This window comes from Dermacentor silvarum, chromosome 1 (assembly GCF_013339745.2).
Source record: "Dermacentor silvarum isolate Dsil-2018 chromosome 1, BIME_Dsil_1.4, whole genome shotgun sequence".
NCBI classification, from domain to species: Eukaryota; Metazoa; Arthropoda; class Arachnida; order Ixodida; family Ixodidae; genus Dermacentor; species Dermacentor silvarum.
Genome location: NC_051154.1, coordinates 201,382 through 224,017, shown reverse-complemented (window position 1 = coordinate 224,017; position 22,636 = coordinate 201,382). Strand labels below are relative to the sequence as shown.

The window sequence follows — 22,636 nt, the reverse complement described above, 5'->3', positions numbered from 1 at the left end:
CCCCTGCAAGGGGGACTATTCTTTTTCCTCTTTCGAGATATTAGAAAAAGAGCCTCTGATTTTCCCGCCGAGCATTTCAACCCATTTGGCTCGAGATATTTTTCTATTATGTCCGAGGAACTGTGGTTAACGCAAGTGATGGGAGGGGATTTGTGAAGGACGTTGTCGTCGCACTAGCCATTCATAAGCTAAAGGGTCGCAACTGACATGTTTATAAACGTGTTTCCATACATACGGATTCATGTGGGAGACATCGGCGCCTGTGACATCTGGCACCCAGTCAGCTAAGCTGCAGCATGTACAATCAGCTTGTGGCACTGTCATCACCACTTTGCAGGTCTTCCAGGGTGTGCTGACTAGTTTCAGTTTCAGTTCAGTTTCAGTTCAGTTTCAGTTTATTAACCATTCAATACAATGATTATGTAAACGATACTATACAGACGAGGGTCCCAAAGTCAAAGACTGCAACGGGACCCTCGGTTAAAATTAAAAAAAAAATGTATACAAGTCATGGGTTAAAGCAGCAAAATTAACAACGTTGAAAGAAGACAAAAGAACGCGTAAAATACAATACAATGGTAAGATACAAAAAAAACAAGGAAATCAACAGGCGTAATTATACAGGACAACATATTATCGGGCATGAAACTATTTACAAAGAAGAAAACACTTCAATTCATATTTGAATGTATTCAATGATGATGTTTGTTTAAGAGAATGTGGTAGGTCATTCCATATTTTGATCGCTGAAAACGAGGACGTCATTTTTCCATAGTTGGTGCAACATTTAGGTAGGAGAAAGTTGTTATTATGAGCAAACCTAGTGGAATTGGTATTAGTAAGTAAGTTGAAGTCTACAAATTCGTAGGCAAGCTGTTTGTTAAGCAATTTAAAGAAGATAATACTTAAATGATACTTAAACAAGCCAGATACAGGTAGAATAGAGTTAGCCTTAAGGAGCGGGAGAGCATCTGAAAAAAAGGAACTGTTGGTGATTATACGAATGGCCTGGTTCTGTATGTGTTGAATAGACAAGAGGTGACAGCTATATGTGTTTCCCCAGGATGCAATACCGTAGGTGATATGACTATGAATGAATGCAAAGTATAGAGATAGTAATGCGTTTTCTGAAAAAAATGCTCGTGATTTAATCAATGCTCTTATGCCGTAAGCTGTTTTTTGTTTAACAAGTGCAATATGATTAGTAAATTTCAAGTTAGGATCTAGTTGTATGCCAAGGAATGACACACAGTCCGCGGCAGCAATAAGATGACTGTCGAGGGTAACTTGGGGTATACAAGGTAACATCCTCTGTTTTGTTTTAAATATCATGAACTGAGTTTTAACCGGGTTTAAAATTAAGTGATTCAACTGACACCATTCTACGACTTTCGCTAGTTCATTGTTCAGTTTAAGGATTAAGCTTGGTAAAGACTTGTCTGACAGGGAAATGGTGGTATCATCAGCATATAGGATTGTATTAGAAATACTAAGAAAATCAGATAAGTCATTAATGTAAATGCAAAACAACAAGGGTCCCAGTATTGAGCCCTGTGGTACCCCTTGATTAATTACTTTTGATTCGGAATAAGCACCCCTTACACAGACTGTTTGCTCGCGGTCAAGTAAGTAATTTTTTAGAAAAGTTAAAGCTGGACCGAAGCTGTGGTACTTGCCAGAGGCAAAACTTTGCAGTGCAGTAGTGTTGTTATCATAGATGGTCCTGCATCTGCAGGGCCACCAGGGGGAATGTGGCTTACCCATTTATGCTTGATGTATGATGATGTATCTACATTGTCATCATATATCAAGCAGCGACCCGCCGCGGTTGCTCAGTGGCTATGGTGTTGGGCTGCTGAGCATGAGGTCGCGGGATCGAATCCCGGCCACGGCGGCCGCATTTCGATGGGGGCGAAATGCGAAAACACCCGTGTACTTAGATTTAGGTGCACGTTAAAGAACCCCAGGTGGTCCAAATTTCAGGAGTCCCCCACTACGGCGTGCCTCATAATCAGAACTGGTTTTGGCACGTAAAACCCCATAATTTAATTTAATTTTAATATATCAAGCAGCACGGCACTGACAGTTTGGATTGGCCAGCCAAGGAGGCTGGCCGCTTTTTAATAAACATATTTATTAACTTGTAACACGGCATAGTGTGACTATTATGAAAATTCTTCACCGACCGGCATGGTGGCAAGTGGCAAGCTGTCACGGGAAGGTTGCTGCAGCTATGTTTGCTTTAGTAATCATCAATGGAGATCTTGAGCATTGTGAGGGATGCCGTTGATGTGGATTTTGCCCCATCCAACCTGTGCTCCTCGAGGTCAATGTCAGACCGCTCGTCCACAGAGAACTGGCGTTCAATGTTGAACCTCCTAGTGCCACGAGAAAGTTTAAAAGGTTGAATGAACTCCCTTTCTCTACGCGACGAGCTTTCTGCATCCCTCGATGTCATCGTTGCAAGAAACATGGGCCTCATAACCTCAATAAGCGGGGCATTCTCATCCTCTGCTGCATCATTGGGGAGTGATAAGGTCTCCAGCCGGTGACGCTCCTGCTGCAAGTCGGAACTGGAGAGCTGGAGAGCTGATTTTGCACTCGCTTTTCTTTTTTATTGCGATAGCAATTATATGGACACTCCAAGCAAGCGGATTTCTGCCGTCGGGGTTGCCGTCGCCGTGAGATTTCGTATAGAGTCCAACGGCGATGAAGTCGTCGCCGCGCGTCGTACGCTGTATGTGCGCGAGGGAAGCGCGCTTTGACAGTGAGTAAACGCACAGCGAAGAGCAAACGCGACTTCTTCTGTCGTGCGAAAGGCCGTGGGGGGACGGGAGGGAGGGAGGGGAGGTGACATTTAGCTGCGGCACCAAATACGTATTTATATAAAAACGTTGCGAGGCGAGAAGGTGGTAAAGACTTCCAACGCTGCTCGACAAGTCTCCCGTTCTGATCTCGTCGAAAACCTCCGAGCTGCCCCCAGAGGCACTGGCAACAGTCACCAACGCCGTGCGCATTCGGTGCGAACGCGGGAAAAACGCCAATGACGTTGACAATAGTTCTGCGCGTTGCTGGTGCTGCTGCATGTCCAAGTTTATACAGCTGATAAATCTGCTATCCTTACTCCGTATAGCTCTCTACTAATTTGCTATCGCAATTGATGCTTCACCTTTCGGGTGAAACTGTGGCATTTTTTGTTTTGCTCAAGCTGCCCTATTATACGGACACATTTGCAGTCCCCCATTTCCAAAAATCAGCTGGTGACTGTGCATGTGGTACAGCCTCATCATATGACATTGTTTATGTTAGTTTTTTTTTTCTGTTTAAACTTGTCTATATTCTGGCTTCCTTGCTGCCTCCTAACGATGCATACCTTTGTTCATTAGCCCCATTGATGGCAACAGTACATTCCCATGGCTTTTAGTTGTTTTGCACAGCGCTGCACATTTTGGTATTTTTTTAAAGAGTGCTGTGATCACAGCAACATATGTTAACCAGTTACTTCGTTTCTATTGTCACGTAGTGACGCTGAAGTAAACAGTAGTAAAACTGTGTATGACGAAACTGGTTGTTTATTGGGCGAACCTTTGCCCACAAAAGCAAGCTACACTCGAAGCACAACGAAAGCGGCGAACACCGTCGGCGGTCGTCGAAATCTGATCAGCGACGCGACGCGTCGGCTTTTATACCTGAGTCATCGAAGGTTCCAGATTAATCCCTGATGCCCGCGTGTCTTCCAGAAAGTTCTAGACAATTCACGTCGGTCACACAATCAGATAACATAAGCGTCGGTGAAAACGGGCAACGAAAAAAAGCATCGATAACGTTCTAGAAACTTCCGATACAGGCGCGTCCTGCGCCGAGTGATAACGTTTAACATTTGTTAGCCGGTGGAAAGCGGCCACCGGTGATAGATAAACATGTATACGTGTCAATATTATCATTTCCGTGCTGGTGTTTCCATTGCACCAGAGCCGAGTTTTTAGCAGCACTGTCAGTCTGGCAGATTTGCATATCAGTTTCTTAGCGCATGATTGTTGACGCATTCATTCTAGTCTTCATTCTACTTTGTCTTTTATTTGATTAGGTAATGAGTACATCTTTTGATGCAGGCCACCCAGCTATCCAACGTGGGCCTGGTGTTGTCTGAGCCGCTGCAGGGCTGTGCCAGCCTCGTCAATCGGCTTGAGCTTCGCCACAATGTGGTGCTCGTCGAGCGTGGGTCAGTCTGATGTTTCATTTGCTCTGTACGCCATTAAGGAATCCACAGTAACTTTACAGTTGAGCCTTTTCAATTAAAGAAATAGCCTAGTTCCCACAAAGTAAAATCTAGAGAGCACACTAGTATCAAACAAGGTGTTTTTGAGTCTTAATTATACAGCTGAAACACAGATTTCCCATGGCACTACACAGACAACAGGTGGAGATGAATATACTGTGTTATTAAAAAAAATATGGATTTTTTAAAAAACAAATCTAGCCGATGCGAGTATGCTTTCTTGTTCTTTCCTTGGGGCAGGATGGGTAAGTGGCGTTTAGTGTTTGCTAATGGAGTAAACTTGGTTAATTCCTTTTTAATTGCTTGGTTTATGACCCATGTTGCAATATCATTATCGTAATTGGGCACTGCAAGGAGCTGGAACATTTTGTGCAATTTTAGAACTATTTAAGGTTGAGATATTCATAGATGAAAATTTGCCTTTTTTTTCCATTCTGAAGCTGGGTTGTACACAAAGAGCATGGCAAGCACTACCTGGTCATGCAGAGACTGCAATGGCCTGCTGAGGCGTCCAATTTGTTAAGTGTTTCTGTTGGAAGCACTGGTCTATCACCGACGTGCAAGTTTCAGAAGAGAGGAAGTGAACACATTAGCATAAAGAGGCAGACTCTGTGTAAAGCCCACTTTCGGAAAGTTTGTGGACGAGTATCTCAACAGTAGATGGCACTCTTAGAATTGTGTAAATTGCTCTAGCCTCCTCTGGCACCCTGTTGCAATACTGCCTTTGCAACATGGGCCCTAAAGCTAGTAATTCAGAAGTTGACAAACCAATTTTAGTTAATTAGCTAACAGGCTGCAGTAGGTACTTGCCAGTCTAGTCTTTTCCACACTGAAAGGACAGATAGGGCAGGAAGCAACCTCTTATCAGTCGAATCATTAGAATAGAAACCTGTCTCTATTTTTTAATAATCACCTAGTATGCACACATTATTGAATGCACACATGTACATGGTTGCTATACTACATATACAGGCTGTTTCAGCTAACTTGTGCTAAGTGTTAAGGAGATCAGGGGTGCACTTTGCAAATGCAATCAAATCAATATTATGCAGTGTCCTCTTAGCAACTGAAGGTATGTTTTACTTTGAGCTTAACTAAAAAAAAAAATTATTGCAGAACTTACCGAGAAATATGCAATTGATTTCTTTCCATGCTGTGGTTCTCATTTCTGGGGGCTCCAAAGAAAACATGTTAGATCTAAAAGCATACTATGTGACTACAATGTGAACGAGATGGTAGACGTGGCGGATATGATCATTATTTTGGGATGCATTGCCACACGCCAGCGAAACCTCCTTGCAAAAAGACAGAGCTTCAACAACCTCCTTGCAAAATGACTGACAGAGCTTATCACTACATGCCAGACTTAATTTGCTCTATCGCTTTAACAGACATCTTAGTGGCAGCTATTTGATTCATCTTCTCCATTGGAGGTTCTGTGTTTAAATCACTACATTAAAAGTTTGTCAAGGTGTTTATTGACAAGATTGAGAGGTCGCACTCGGCGCGGCAGTCAGAACCCTGCGAGCAGTCAGGACAAGCCCCTTGCGTAAAAGCGCTGGTGATGCGCCTGACTGACCGGCACTTTGTCGTATTTCATACACCGGAGATGCACCTGGCTAACCGGCACTTCTTCGTCGTTACATTTGTCCCCCGGAGAAAAAGACGCCATCCTGGCGATCTAAACATACGGTAACATAGAGAAATCGTAGAAGGGCTTGAGCCGATCTACCTGAACAGTTTCGCGACCGCGACGGCGCTGATCAGAAGACGGTGACACAGGCTCGACGACATAATTCACGGGGGAAGTTTGTGCAATTACACGGTAAGGTCCATGATATCTTGGGAGCAGCTTAGAAGAAAGGCCGGGAGCTAAAGGTGGTACCCACAGCCAAACCACTGAATCGGAAGGGAAGCTTGGGGGGTCAGATCCACCACGACGAAGCTTCTGTTGTGTCTGATCTGCGGTGGTAAGACAACGGGCGAGTTGTCTGCATACTTCAGCATGCTGCGCAGCTTGAGATACAAGAACACATTCCGATGAATCAGGCTGGTAGGGTAGCATGGTATCGATGGTGCAGGAAGGTTCACGGCTGTACAGTAGGAAAAACGGAGAAAAACCAGTGGTAGCTTGAGTGGCAGTATTATAGGCGAACGTGACGAACGGAAGCACAGCGTCCCAGCGTCCCGAACGCGACGCACATGGCCAGCATGTCGCCAAGAGTACGGTTGAAACGCTCCATCAGCCCGTTCGTCTGTGGATGGTATGCGCTAGTGGTCTTGTGGATGATGTGACACTCCTTCAGAAGCGATGTCACGACTACAGATAGAAATGCGCAGCCTCGATCACTGAGAAGTTCCTGAGGGCCGTGATGAAGAACAAAATGCCGCAGTATAAAGGATGCAACATCTTGGGCAGTTGCAGATGGAAGTGCAGCGGTTTCTGCATAACGTGTGAGGTGATCCACTGCATCGATAATCCAGCGGTTGCCAGCACCAGTAGAAGGAAGCGGGCCGTAAAGGTTGATTCCGACCCGATCAAAAGGACGGGATGGGCAAGGAAGCGGCTGCAAGGGTGCGTCAGTGGAAATAGGGACCGACTTTCGGTGCTGGCAGTTGAGGCAGCAGCGGACGTACTTGCAAACGAACTTGTACATGCCAGGCCAGTAATACCGGAGCCTAAGGCGGGTGTACGTCTTTAACACGCCACCGTGTGCACATTGGGGATCAGTGCTGAAACGATGCGCATAAATCAGCCCGAAGATGACGCGGTATTACTAGGAGCCATTGTCAACCCTCGGGGAGATAATTGCGACGGTAGAGGAGTTGGTCGTGAATAACAAAGTGATTCGCCTGCCGCCGTAGAGTCCTAGACGCCGTAACAGTGGTAGGATCAGAGAGAAACTCCAAAAGCGAAGAAATCCACGGGTCTTTGCTCTGCTCAGAGCGCATGTCATCGATGGCAAGTGCTGAGAGGACAAAGTTGAGTGGGCAAAGACTGTCAGGATCAGGGTCAGGTGATATTGGCGAGCGGGAGAGAGCATCGGCATAATTGTGCTTGCGTCCAGAGCGGTACACAACCCGGATGTCGTACTCTTGCAAACGGAGTGCCCAGCGTGCGAGGCGGCCAGAGGGGTCTTTCAATGAGGAGAGCCAGCACAGCGCATGGTGGTCCGTTACGACATCAAATTGGCAGCCGTATAAATAAGGTCGAAATATCGTAAGGGCCCGGAGTATGGCTAAACACTCCTTTTCTGTAACAGAGTAGTTTAGCTCCGTCTTTGTCAGCGTGCGGCTAGCATAAGCAACAACGTATTCCTCGAGACCACTTTTGCGTTGGGCAAGAACCGCCCCAAGGCCGACTCCACTAGCATCTTTATGGACTTCAGTTGGGGCATCGGGGTCAAAATTCCGCAGAATAGGAGGCGAGGTGAGCAGATGGCGAAGGGTCGTGAATGCGTCATCGCATGCTTTCGACCAGGCGGATAGGGCGTTGTCTCCAGCCAGCAGTTGAGTCAAAGGGGCGATTATCATGGCGAAGTTCTTCACAAAGCGGCGAAAATAGGAGCAGAGGCCGACGAAACTACGTAGTGTCTTCAGATTAGTGGGCTTGGGGAACTCAGCAACTGCACAGAGTTTTGCAGGATCTGGAAGCACACCTTCTTTGGATACGACGTGGCCTAAGATGGTAAGCTTACGAGCAGCAAAGAAGCATTTTTTGATGTTAAGTTGCAGGCCAGCCTTAGTCAGACAGCTTAATACCTCTCTTAGTCGTTGGAGGTGAGTCGAGAAATCAGGTGAGAAGACGACATCATCTAGGTAGCACAAACACGTGTGCCACTTGAGACCGCACAAGATACTGTCCATCATACGCTCGAACGTAGCGGGTGCATTACATAGGCCGAATGGCATGACATTAAATTCGTACAATCTGTCCGGTGTAAGGAAGGCGGTTTTGGAGCGGTCAGCCTCTGCCATGGAGACTTGCCAATATCCAGACCGCAAGTCCAAAGAGGAAAAGAACTCGGCACCTTGCAAACAGTCAAGAGCATCGTCTATGCGCGGTAGGGGATATACATCTTTGCGCGTAATTTTGTTAAGACGTCTGTAATCAATGCAGAAGCGAATAGAACCATCTTTCTTTTTTACGAGGACAATAGGCAATGCCCACGGGCTATGGGACGGCTGAATCACGCCACGGCGAAGCATATCGCTCACTTGTTCATCGATGACGCGGTGTTCAGAAGCTGAGACACGGTAAGGACGCTGCCGGAGTGGGGCGTGTGAACCGGTGTCGATGCTGTGCGACACTGTGGTGGTGCGGCCGAGAGTATGTTGATGGCAGTCGAAGGAGGCGGTAAATTCGCCTCGCAGGCTGACAAGTTGCGCGCGTTGTGTCGTTGTCAAATCACCAGAGATTGACGGATGGAAGCACTCCAACGGCGGTCGAGTCGCATTGTCGAGCGCGGCGAGGGATGTCGAATGTGCGACGTCGGGCGCATCGAAAAGCATTGAAGAATCCACAATTTGAGCGTAACCGAGGCACTCTCCGTGATGCAAAGTAACTGGCAGGAAAGACGCATTGCACACACACATCACACCTCGGCCAGCACTAATGGCGATGACGGCAAAGGGCAACGGAAGGGAATGGCCACGGGCGAACAAGTCACATGGCGTGAATAAGACGGTTACGTCACGTGCAGATACGCAAGATACAGAGACGACGGCGGCGGACTGAGGAGGGATATCGGTAACTTCGGCTACAAGCATTTTCGTAGGCGTCACAGGATCTTGGTCCATGGCTGCAGCGGAAGGAAAAGACAACTCCACCTCGGCGCAGGCGCAGTCAATGATGTCATTGTTAGACGAAAGGAAATCCCAGCCTAGAATGACATCGTGGGAGCAGGCCGGCAGGACAACGAACTTAATGATGTGAAGAGATTCCGCGATTACAACACGTGCAGTGCAGGCTTCCAAAGGTTCGACAGGCTGTGCGCTCGCAGTACTCAAATACAGTCTGGAAAGCGATGTCGTTACTTTTCCTATCCGTCAGCAAAGTCCTGCGCGTAACACCGAGATTGCTGCCCCCGTATCGACCAGTGCGAATGTTGGAATCCCTTCGACGTATGCCTCAATTACGTTGCAGGGGCGATTTCGAGGCCTTGGGTAAAGCGAAGGGGACGCAGTTCTCGCCTCGGGAACTGCGACACTTAGTTTCCCTGAGGCAGAGGGCTTGGCCGGCGTCTCATCGGTGAGATGGAACGGCGGCGTGAGGATGGCGAACGACGAGTAGTGTAGGGAACAGGAGTTTCATCTGGCGGCACAGGGGATTGTAGCTGTCGAGGGGCGTAACTGTTCATGGGTTGGCGGTAATCATAATTGGGCTGCATAAGGCGTCGACAAAAGCGGGCAACGTGTCCCGGAATACCACAATGGTAGCAAATTGGGTGGTTGTCGGCTGTGCGCCAAGGATTTGGCTGGCGTGGTAGCTGTGGTGCAGGCGGCGAGAAGGGAATCGGGGGCGGTCGCGCAACAGCTTGGAGAGGTGGACGTGGAGCGAAGGGCAGCCTTGCAGCGACGTCAGCGTATGTCAAGGGCGCCGCGACTGGAGGCGGTTGAATAGCAGCTGGCGGGCACTCAGCGACTTGCTCCTTGATGACGGTCTGTAACCCCTGTGTCAGTGGGGAGTATGGTTGTGCGTTCGTAAAGGGCACCAGGGAAAGCTGCCGAGCAACTTCTTCTCGCACGAACTCCTTTATCTGGTGCATTAGAGACGACTCGTCAAAACCTAGCGTCAGACTTGAGACAGGGGCGAATTCTGAAGGCAGATGTCGTGTGACAACTCGCTGCCTTCGAAGTTCGTCGTAACTTTGACACAGCGCAACGACCACAGACGCTGTGGTCAGGTTCCGGGCGACCAACATCTGGAAGGCGTCGTCTTCAATTCCCTTGAGGATATGCCGGATCTTATTGGCGTCTGGCATCGTTTCGTCGACTCTGTTGCACAGATTAACGACGTCTTCGATATAGCTGGTGAATTTCTCACCTGGTTGCTGGGCGCGTCCGCGCAGGCGTTGTTCGGCCTGAAGTTTACGTACAGCAGGACGACCAAAGACTTCCGTGAAGTTGGTCTTGAGTGCCAACCATGTTGAGATGTCGGATTCATGGTTACGATACCACAAATGTGCAACGTTGCTCAAGTAGAAAATTACGTTGTTGAGCTTTTCCCTATCGTCCCAGTGGTTGTGCCTGCTGACTCTGTCGTACGAGGCGAGCCAGTCCTTGACGTCCTGATCACCGGCACCCGCAAAAATCGCAGGATCCCGCTGACGCTGCACGCCAGGACAGATGACAGTTGGTGCCGTGACTGCAGCTTGTTGGGCTGGATCGTCAGGCATGGTTTGAGAAGGTTGGGCTGGATCGTCCGGCATGGGCCGAGATGATTGAAGGGTTCGGCTTCGAAGTTGCAGCGTTGATGGAGTCGTACCCCGCACTCTCCACCAAATGTCAAGGTGTTTATTGACAGGATTGAGAGGTCGAACTCGATGCGGCAGTCAGAACCCTGGGAGCAGTCAGGACAAGCCCCGTGCGTAAAAGCGCTGGTGATGCGCCTGACTGACCGGCACTTCGTCGTATTTCGTACACCGGAGATGCACCTGGCTAACTGGCACTTCTTCTTCGTTACAAGTTAATAAAATTTTGCCAATTAATCACATAAGCTCAAAGTAAAATATACTTTGAGATGCTGAAGAGGAGAGCGAAAAATACTGAGTTTGCTGCATTCACATAGCACATATTTAGTTTGTTTATGCTCGGCACGTGTTACCTGAAACACCCTTTATACAGGGTGTTTTGAAACACTTGCACCTAGGTCTTGAAGGGGCCCTGAACCACTTTTTATAGAAGTCGAGAAATCCATACGAAGTTAAAATAGGCTATATTTCAGAAATACTTTGCCCAAAAAAGTATATCGCTGCGTTCAGCAGAAGCGGAGTTCATCTTCATAATCATCAGCCTATATTTATGTCCACTGCAGGACGAAGGCCTCTCCCTGCAATCTCCAATTACCCCTGTCTTCCGCTAGCTGCTTCCAACTTGCGCCTGCAAGTTTCCTAACTTCATCACCCCACCTAGTTTTCTGCCGTCCTCGACTGCGCTTCCCTTCTCTTGGTACCTATTCTGTAACTCTAATGGTCCACTGGTTATCCATCCTACGCAGTACATGGCCTGCCCAGCTCCACTTTTTCCACTTAATGTCAACTAGAATATCGGCTATCTCCGTTTGTTCTCTGATCCACACTGCTCTCTTCCTGTCTCTTAACGTTAAGCCTAACATTTTTCATTTCATCACTGTTCATGCGGTCCTTAACTTGTTCTCAAGCTTCTTTGTTAACATCCAAGTTTCTGCCCCATATGTTAGCACTGGTAGAATGCAATGATTGCAACTTTTCAACGACAGTGGTAATCTCCCAGTCAGGATTTGGTAATGCTTGCCGTATGCACTCCAGCCCATTTCTTCTATAAATTTCTTTCTCATGATCAGGCTCCCCTTTGAGTAATTGACCTAGATAAACGTACTCCTTTACAGACTCTAGAGGCTGACTGGCGATCCTGAATTCTTGTTTCCTTGCCAGGCTATTGAACATTATCTTTGTCTTCTGCATATTAATTTTTAACCTCATTCTTACACTTGCTCGGATAAGGTTCTCAATCATTTGCTGTAATTCGTCCCCATTGTTGCTGAATAGGACAATGTCATCTGCAAACCGAAGGTTACTGAGATATTCGCCGTTGATTCTCACTCCTAAGCCTTCCCAGTCTAAGAGCTTGAATACTTCTTCTAAGCATGCAGTGAATAGCATTGGAGAGATTGTGTCTCCTTTCCTGACCCCTTTCTTGATAGGTAACTTTCTACTTCTCTTATAGAGAACCAATGTAGCTGTGGAATTTTTGCAGATATTTCACAAGATATTCACGTATGCCTCCTGTACTCCTTGGTTGCATAATGCCTCTATGACTGCTGGTATCTCTACTGATTCAAATGCTTTTTCATAATCTATGAAAGCCATATAAAGAGGTTGATTGTACTCCACAGATTTCTCTATTACCTGGTAGATGACATGGATATGATCCATCGTAGAATATCCCTTCCTGAAGCCAGCCTGTTCTCTTGGTTGGCTGAAGTCAAGTGTTGCCCTGATTCTGTTTGAAATTACCTTGGTGAATATTTTATACAATACTGAAAGTAAGCTAAGCAAGTCTATAATTCTTCAATTCTTTAACGTCTCCCTTCTTATGAATGAGTATAATGTTGGCATTCTTCCAGTTTTCTGGTACACTTGAAGTCGTGAGGCATTGCGGATAAAGGGCCGCAAGCTTTTAAGTATATCTCGTCCATCCTTGATTAAATCGACTGTTATTCCATCTTCTCCAGCAGCTTTTCTCCTGGTCATGTCTTTCAAGGCCCTTCTAACTTCATCGCTAGTTATAGAAGGGGCCTCTGTATCCTGTTCATCACTACTTTGAATCAAAGTAGCTTGGCTACTCTGGGAACTGCACAGCTCAGTATAGAATTCTTCTGCTGCTTTTACTGTGTCATCGAAATTGCTGATGATATTACCCCACTTATCTTTCAGTGCATACATTCTGCCCTGTCCTATGCCTAGTTTTCGTCTCACTGATTTCATGCTGCGTCCATATTTTACTGCTTCCTCAATCTTTTCCACTTTATAATTTCGGATATCCCTTACTTTCTTCTTGTTGATCAGTTTTGACAGTTCAGCGAATTCTGTCTGATCGCTTGAGTTTGACACTTTCATGCTTTGTCGTTTCTTTATCCGGTATTTTGTTATTTGGGAGAGCTTACCTACTGGTTGGCTTGGTGCCTTACCTCCCACTTCAATTGCTGATTCTGAGATAAACCTAGTTACTGTTCATTCATTAATGTTGTCTTTATCTTCCTGTTCTAAAGCTGCATATTTGTTTGCGAGCACTAGCCTGAATTGGTCTGTTTTTACCCTTACTGCACCTAGGTTGGCATGTTTCTTCATGACTAACTTTATTCTTTCTCACTTCAAATTTAGAGAAATCCTAGACCTCACTAGCCTATGGTCACTGCACTTTACCCTACCTAACACTTCTACATCCTGCACTATTCTGGGATCAGCAGAGAGTATGAAATCTATTTCATTCCTTGTTTTTCCATTAGGGCTTTTCCAGGTCCACTTTCTGTTACTGCGCTTCCTGAAGAAGGTATTCATTATTCGGAGCCTATACCTTTTCGCGAATTTACCAACATCTTTCTTCTAGTGTTCCTAGAATCGATGCCGTAGTTGCCAATTGCTTGCTCGCCAGCCTGCTTTTTCCCCACTTTTGCATTGAAGTCGCCCATGACTACAGTACACTGAGTTTGCACCTTTCTCATTGCTAATTCAACATCTTCATAAAACTGTTCTATTTCTTCATCATCGTGACTGGAGGTTGGGGCGTAGGCTTGTACAACCTTCATTCTATACCTCCTATTCAGCTTTATTACGACGACTGCTACCCTCTCATTAATGCTGTAGAATTCATCAATGTTGCCCGGTATGTCCTTATGGTCTTGAAATCCTACTCTGAATTCTCTCCTAACTGGAAGACCTCTGTAGTAGAGCACTGCACGGACTCGGGCTTACCCAAAAGCCTGGGCCGGTTAGGGCAGTTTTTCACAAGCTCGGGCCGGGCTCAGGCACGGCATGTGCTTTTTGGCTCGGGCCCGGGCCATGCTCGGGTATTTTAACGGGGGCCCAGGCCGGGCTCAGACTTTCTGGTGGTGTGTATGTAACGTGCCGCGAGTTATCCTCGCGCGTCTCGACTCTGAAAAACCTGTTGTCCCGGCGCAGCCGTAAGCCAGCAGTGCTACTCCTGTGCACTTCCCTTTTCTTCTTCCGTCATATTTCGGACTGTTTGAACAGAATGTAAAAGTCCAGAAAGACCGAAGTCGCCTCAAACCAAAGGATGCCATTGTATTCCTTACCTAAATCAATGTAATTAATGCTTTCAGCGCGGTGCAAGCGCGTTTGTGACTTGCTGATTCTTCAAAGGCGAATTGGTAAAACGATGACTGGTAAGATACGATAATTCGTCACGCGGCTGAAATGTGGCACTGCGTCCATCCATGATTGCACGCATGTTCTCAACCGGCCACCTAGCATCAACCCATTATGCTGCACCATGGAGTAACGTGGAGCTTTCTCCATTTACTCCATCCATGCGCTGCGCTCACGACTGGTCGTGGCTGCGTTTCGGCTATAGTGTCCTTGAATACGGTTGAGTGGGACGAGTGGCTGGGGCGGCGCATGCTCTGCAGTGAGGCGCCCGATGTGGAAAGATACTGTGGCGGCGCTGCGATAGAAGTGGATTGGGCTACATTTTCAGGCATGGAGTGGCGCCTGACTCCGGCAAAAAAAAAAAAAAAAAAAAAAAAAAAATATCGCCTAGATCTAGTGGGGCTATACTAGTCGAAGGTTGCGCCGTTGGAAACTGCTGGCGATACTGCTCGGGGCAGGGTCTTTCGTTCTACTTCGCGCGCTGGTATTTGTGTTCAGACTGCTCAAATGGTGTTCATAATTGAATTTGACATGTATTTATGCCATAAGAATAAATTCCTTTCATTCTCTTCTTTATTTTTTGTTTTTAATGCCGCTCGGTTATCTTTTTCAGTCTCGGGCCGGTTTCGAGCCGGGCTCGAGCCGGGCCGGGTGGGTAACGTAGGTTATTTTCAGACCCAGGCCAGGGCCTGGGTCTTGCCATAAAATTTTTGGTCGGGCTTGGGCGGGCAGCCCAATGTAAAAACAGACCCGGGCCGGGCCCGGGCTGAAAAAATCAGCCCGTGCAGTGCTCTACTCTGTAGCAGAGGACGTGGCCGTTAGTTAGCACTGTATAAGCCTCACCAGTTCTCTCCTCACTAAGGCCAATAATATCCCAGGCAATACCTGATAATTCTTCAAATAGCCCTGCTAACCTAGCCTCACTCGATAGGGTGCGTGTGTTTAACGTTGCCAGGTTCATTTTCCATTGGCGGCCTGTCCGGACCCAAGGATTCCTAGCACCCTCTGCAGCGTCGCAGGTCTGACCGCCGCCTTGGTCAGGTGCTCCGCAGCTGCTGGGGACTGAGGGCCATGGGTAAATTGTAGAAGTCATTAGGGAGGTAGTGGCCGAATACTGCACCAGGGAGGCCAATTCCTGTTCTGGTGAGGGAGTGACTTTGTTGAAGCTTAGTGGGCCTTCCTAATTTGGTTGCACCTTGACTAGTATAGCCCCACTAGATCTAGGCGATATTTTTTTTTTTTTTGCCGGTGTCAGGCGCCACTCCATGCCTGAAAATGTAGTGGACTGGAGGAGAATTCGGACTTACGTCCTTCATATTACTATACTAAAAAAAATCTTACAGAACATTCCCCTTAATAAATGGTCATTGAAATGTCATATGCAGCACAAACATCATGAACTGTCTGTTCGTACTCTACATCCGTTATGAACGCACGTAATAGTGCAACTGAGAGCCTCGTTGACTTCACAGATGTACTATCAGACTCGCTCTCACTTTGCGGTCAAAACTCTTGCGTGCGACTCGCGCATCGTTACATATCCTTACATAATACGCCGAAGAGAAAAGAAATCGGTAGATTATACCATTACTAAAAGCGATTCGCGCAGCCGTTTCTAATGCGCTGTACACTCTACGTGCGTGCGGGAACAACCATCCGGCGATTTCTAAAATCAGCTGAAGTGGACTGCAGAATAACCAGTATCTAACCTGAACAGCTGTTGTACATCCTCCATTTTGGAGCCAAAGCATCCCCGCACTGGGAGCCGCCCACGATGGTGCGAGGAGGACTCCCCCACCTAAAACGACACTGCTGAGGTCGCTGTGGCAGAAGCGCCGGACACTTGACACCCCTCAAACAGTGTGCTAATTACTGGCGGGTGCGTTCTACGAACAGCGACAGGCGGTGCGGTGGTGCCCTTCAGGTTTGGAGCGGGTTGCTTGCACGTGCGGGGTGCAAGAAAGCCTGTTTGGCACAGTGAATTGTGTTTTTCCCTTTCTCTATACTCTCCCCCTTTTCCCGTACCTTCTAGTCAAAATAAAATTAGTCTTCTTGATGCGCTCAAAACGAATGGATGTCTGTCATTTCTCCATAAGGTAAATAGTATCCGTCTCATATTCTACAACATTTTGGGGCCAAAAGCCGGGAATAGGGACGTCAAAACATAGATATCGACAGAATCAAGTGAAGAAGGGCCGTGGTGCGAACATCTACAACCAAGCTGCTCAACGAAATATCCACCATGGACGGCAACGCATCAATTGCTGAGCTGGAAGAAAAGATAAATCTTCTTTCTCTTGAGGACTCGCTGAAAGAGCTAGATCGGGAAATAGAAAAAAGGTGTTGAAGATGAAGCTTTCGAAGAGGAAGTGGCATGCTCCGAAATGTACAGAGAAAAGATCAGCGTGGTGAGAACAAAGGTACAACGCATGCTACGCGACTTTAGCAACACAAATGCTTCATCAGATCGCACACTAAACTCCTCAGATCAAAGAGAATCTAGTGCTAAAATTCGCAAATACGCCCCACCGTAAAGCTGCCAAAGCTCGAAATCAACAAATTCAACGAACTTCGCGAGTGGCAAGGGTTCTGGAGTCAGTTTGAGTCAACGCTAACCAGAATCTCTCAAACGTAGACAAATTCAAGTACCTCAACAGCTACTTGACAGGAAAAGCGGCGGCTGAGGTAGCAGGACTTGACTTGTCGGAAGGCAACTACGAGGTTGCTCTCTCGCTATTAAAGGAGAGGTTCGGCAGAAAGGAAGTAATCATAGAAGACCACATGTCACGGCTACTTAACGTCAAGCCAGTGCGCGACTCGTGGAATCTCAGCCAACTGCGCAGCCTCGTCGACGAAGTAGAGACAGGTGTACGCAACCTCACTTCTTTAGGAGTGAGTGTCGGCACTTATGGAACTTTGTTACTGACCATAATAAAGAAAGCAGTGCCTGCTGACCTTCGTCTGGAATACCAACGAAAGAAATTGTCGCAGTTTCACCCGAAAGGCGAAGCATCAATTGCGATAGCAAATTAGTGGAGAGCTATACGGAGTTAGGATAGTAATTTTATCAGCTGTATAAACTTGGACACGCAGCAGCACCAGCAACACGCAGAACTGTTGTCGATGCCGTCGGCGTTTTGCCCGCGTTCGCACTGAACGCGCGCTGCGTCTTTATATAAATACGCATTTGGTGCCGCAGCTAAACGTCGCCTCCCCTCCCTCTCTCCCTCCCGTCCCCCTACAGCCTTTCACGCGACGGAAAAAGTCGCGTTTGCTCTCTATATATGGAAGGGAGGAACGAGACGCTTAATTCTGCAGCCCTTCAGGGAGCACGGCGCAGAATGCGCGTTTGCTCTTCGACGTGCGTTCGCTCCCTGTGAAAGAGCGCGTCCCTCGCGCCCTTTCACTCGCACACAGAGCGTCCGGAGCTCGGCGACGATTTCATCGCCGTTGACGTCATACGGAACCTCACGGCGACGACGGCGACGCCGACGGCAGAAATCCGCTTTGGAGTGTCCATATAATTGCTATCGCAATAAAACGAGGCTACGAACGAGGGAAGTGAGCTGGAGGTGCTCCTGCATTTTTTGTGAAAAGAGGTTGCGACATGGAAGATCATACAGCGGGCCAAAGCACCGAGAGACAACAGTGCCGAATTGATAACGGAAAGGCGCAACAGCAAGATTAAAGCGACGAACATGCCTAGTGCTGCGGCACTGCACACCACGATTAAAGAGAGCACAGGATGTCTGTTTTGTCATTCGAACGGCCATGAGACCGGCAACTGTAACGCAAAGATGTCTGTGGCGGATAAGAGAGAGGTGCTGAAGCATGAAAATCGGTGTTTCCGGTGCACAACAAGGGGGCACGCGGCAAGAGAATGCCGTAAAGCTAAGTAGCTCAGGTGTGCGCATTGCAACGGCGATGCATGCCACCGCCAGGAATTTCGTCCGGCAGCATGTGTGGAGGAAGGGACGTCAAATTTCTTCCGACAACAGCGTTATTTTCAGAACTCGCGAAATCTCAAAAGAAAGTCTTAGTTTAACGGAAACTCACGCGAACTATCTGCATATCTCTGGGGAAAAAAAAAAAAAAAACACTGACGCTATCCTTTCTCGAGCGTTCAGCTGTCACGTTTTCCTGAAAGCAAACATCAAATTAACTCTTGCCTCTACCAAGATCAGAAGAGACCAACACTGCCCTCTGCCTAACAGAACGTTCCTAAAACTCAAACTTGTTTCAAAGTATCTTCAGAGAAATGAATAATAATGAATGCAACTTGCCAAACGTGCCTCGAAAGAAAAGCACTACTGTCAAACAAAACATGACTTGTCACGAACTCGCGCAGAATCGTCGCTCATCAACTGGCGCAAATTGCGCGTGACCTTCCAAGCTATATGCCGTTGATCAGCACAGAAGCAGCAGCGGCCACCGGCCATACGGTGCCCGTTAATCGGCGTGTCGCTGTCTCGAAACTATGCCGTACCGTGAGACCATGACGTTTTTGGTGCCCGTTAATCGGCGTGTCGCTATCTCGAAACTATATGCCGCACGGTGAGACCACGACGTGTTTGCTGCCCGTTAATCATCGTGTCAATGACTCGAAACTATGCCACTCCGTGACACCGCCCCCCACTTTCAGAGTATTACAACATAATATTCACTTGCACGAGGAGGCATTTTCGGTCACAAAAAAAAAAAAAAATTATCGAACAGAACACTACACGTCTATGCATCCAACACCAAAATACTCCAACTTGACTGCAGAATGACCCTAAATATTTGATAATTGAAATGTCATATGTTTGTACTCTACATCCGTTATTAACGCACGTCATAGTGCCACTGAGAGCCTCGTTGACTTCACGGATATTCTACAGTAGAACCCTGCTGTTACGTTCCCGGGTGCTGCGTTTTCCCGGCTGTTACGACGTTTTCGGCCGGTCCCGGCACAGCTTCCATAGAACCCAATGCATTGTAACCCCGCTGTTACGTCGCAACTGTGGGACCGTTCCCGCATCATACGTTGCGAACTGCCACCCCGCGCCGGCCCGAGCGGCCATTTTGACTTTTCATGTCGCTTGGCTTGGTTGCTTGACGATGGCATTGGCCGCCCAAAGTGCCGGGGGTGACTCTTATGATGTATTTTCGGTTTCCGTCAGCAAAAGTATGGCCCTTGAGATCCGTATTTGCTATCCAAAGAGGGTGTCTATGACGCGTTGCGGCCCTAAAATTGGTTTTGGCTCGTAGATGTTCCCAGGCGCGGATCCAGGGGGGATGTCCGGATGTCCTGACCCCCCCCCCCCCCCCCCTCAGATTTATGCATCGCCCCCTCGCTGACAGGGGGATTGCCCTGTCGCAAAAAAAAAAAAAAAAAAAATATGGCCACCAGGATTCTTCAAAAGTATTTTTCGCAAGTACCAGTGGTATCAGCCATGCAGAAGTAAAGCTAGCTCGCTCACAAGCTTTGTTGTATGCCGTAGGGGTGTGGTGTCGCGAAGTTGCCGTAGTTATTTTTTCTCGTGAACACCTTGGACCTCCTGGTACCTGCCGTGCCTTACTCGTCCCGTCGGTGGCGTCGAATGAACGAGGAGACGTCCCTTTTGCCAAACACGCCGAGGTCCGCTCGAGCGCCTTCGCGCCTGATTAACTTAGTTTCCCCTTGGGGTGTCAATGGTTCCCTCATTGGCTGTCATCGGTTCCGTGACAAACCTGTTTAATGAAAGAAATCTCTTGCTGAAGTGTTCATATATAAATAATAGCAACCAGCAGCTAAACTAAGAACTACGCATAGGCAACTTTTTTTTTAACTATAGCACTCAGTGTGATCACAGTTACACGTTGACAATATCCAGTACGACCACAGTGCCGTTCGTACGTGCGCGTGAGCGCCTTCGCAACTGATCAACTCAGTTCCCGATTGGGGTGTCATCGGTTGCCTCATTGGCTGTCATCGGTTCCGCGACCAACCTGCTTAATGAAATAGATCTCTCGCTGAAGTGTGCATATATAAATAATAACAACTAACAGCTAAACTAAGAACTTCGCATAGGCAACTTTTTTTTTTAACTGTAGCACTCAGTGTGATCACTGGTTTTGGCACGTAAAACCCCAGAAATAATTGTTATCACAGTTACACGTTGACAATATCCAGTACGAGCACAGTACGGTTCGTACGCTACAAGTTTTTCATTGTAACTTCGCAGTTTTATTGTCGTACATTAAGCATAGGAGGCTCAAGCTCGCCGGATCCGTTTATCTGAGTGGGCGTTCTCGCGGAGCGGGGCGAAGCCTCTAGCCGCGGCTGCGAAGTGGGGGAGCGTGACGTCAGAGGCCAACGCCAGCGCGCGGGCCTAGGATGACGTCGCGTGGTTAGAGAAATGGGAGCAGATGCGCGCCTTGTGTAAAAGGATGACGTCGCATGGGAAACAAAACATGAAGACGCTGGCTCGCGCTCTCGCCTACTACGCCACATCGTTATTCTTATAGGTGGCCTCTTGAGTCTTCATACGCGGTGATTCGCATATCGTAAACAAGCAGCGTAGTGGTTGCTGCGTTGGAGCGGAGCGTTACGCCCGTATTCAAGAACGTTCCTCTAGTCAACACACCACCACGACTCAAGAGAGAAGATGGCACCGCCATCAGTCCACAGAAGTGGTCACTGAGCTTTATGATCATTCACGGGAATTGATGAGAATTGTCGCGTCTTTATTCTCGATTATTCTGCGCAGTACGACAATTGAAATTTGGAGTCTGATATCTCGGAGCACGGACACGCTAGAATAATTCTTCCGATTGATACTGTGTAGAAACTCGACTGTCTCTAAGTTTTCAATACAAACATACCCACTTACTGCAGTCAACAAAAAATAATTGTTGAATTTTAGTTAATTGGGATGCTCACAGCGATAATTATCATCTCACTTTGTGCCCCCCTAGCCACATAACTTATTTGCACAGGTGGTCTTCGCGTGCCTCCCAGTGCCTAACTTTAAGAAAACCATAAAGCTTAATTTTGAACACCCTGTATTATCAGGCGCAGCCGCCAAGCACATGGCTGTATTGGGTAACGTCTTTTTCGTATAAGCTCGGAGAAACCGATACCTGGCTTCGCTACAGGTCTTCTTCCTCTTTCTGGGGTTTTACGTGCCAAAACCAGTTCTGATTATGAGGCATGCCGTAGTGTAAGGCTCCGGATTAATTTTGACCACCTGGGGTTCTTTAACCTGCACTACAACGCAAGAACACGGGCGTTTTTTGCATTTCGCCTCCATCGAAATGCGGCCGCCGTGGCCGGGATTTGATCCCGCGATCTCTTGCTCAACGCCTGAGCTGACTGAGCCACCACGGAGGGCTACAGGTGTTGCTTTAGCCGTATAAAACGCGGGTTTATCGTTAGGAAAAACGGTAAATTTCGGTAAATAAGAAAGGCTACTATCATCATCATCATCATTGACAGAAGCTGACCCCCCCCCCCCCCCCCCCTCAGAAAAAACCTGGATCCGCCCCTGGTTCCGTATAGAGTCGAAAGGCGATAACGTCATCGCCGCGCGCCGTATGCTGTATGTGCGAGTGAAAGCGTGCAAGGGGAGCTAACGACCGCGTCTAAATCTCGCGCACGAAAGAAAGAAAAGCAGGGAGGAAGCACGCTTTCTTCCGTTGCTTTGAGGCAGCGGCAAGGGAGCGAGGGGGAGGGATAGCGGGCAGCATTGTGCTCTGGCATCAACTGCGTACTGCACGGTGGCGCGTGGTCGCGCGGGCCGTATCTTGAAAGCGATCTGCGTTGGGGGCAAAGTCTACGCAGTGTATGTGCGTCGGCGGCTCGTAGCTTTGTGCGTGCTGTGTGTTCTCGGTGCTCAGTTTGCGTTGAAGCGATAAACAACAGCACGGAGGTCACTTCGCTCGCTCCTGCAGCGGCGCTTAAATTCCTCACGCCAGCGTTTGACAGCGCGTGTCCGCGCTCATCGAGTGTGATGTGTTCATGTTTGCCTGTGGGCACTGACATCATGCTTGTCAGTATAGTTAATATGTGAATGTTTACAAGTTTATACGGATGATAAAACTACTATTCTTACTTTGTATAGCTGTCTACTAATTTGCTATCGCAATCGATACTTCGGCTGTCGGGCGAAACTACGACTTTTTTTCACATGTCAGAATTGTGTGCAGTTCAACACTACTCCCATTTCTCAATTTTTCCTGCTTCCCAGCTCTTGCGTTTCCCAGCTCTTACGTTTCCCAGCTCTTACGTTTTTTTTTTTTTTTCTTA

General features: G+C 47.7%; 1 protein-coding gene across 2 annotated transcripts in view; it reads left to right on the top strand.

The window, feature by feature from the left end:
* Nucleotides 1-22,636, top strand: part of LOC119456053 (protease-associated domain-containing protein 1-like) — a 124,053-nt gene that overhangs the window by 47,286 nt on the left and 54,131 nt on the right. For both annotated transcript variants that reach the window (XM_049664576.1, XM_037717653.2), the window contains exon 3: nucleotides 4,113-4,222. In XM_049664576.1, the coding sequence (XP_049520533.1) occupies nucleotides 4,113-4,222 (110 nt within the window). The remainder of the gene's footprint in view (nucleotides 1-4,112; nucleotides 4,223-22,636) is intronic.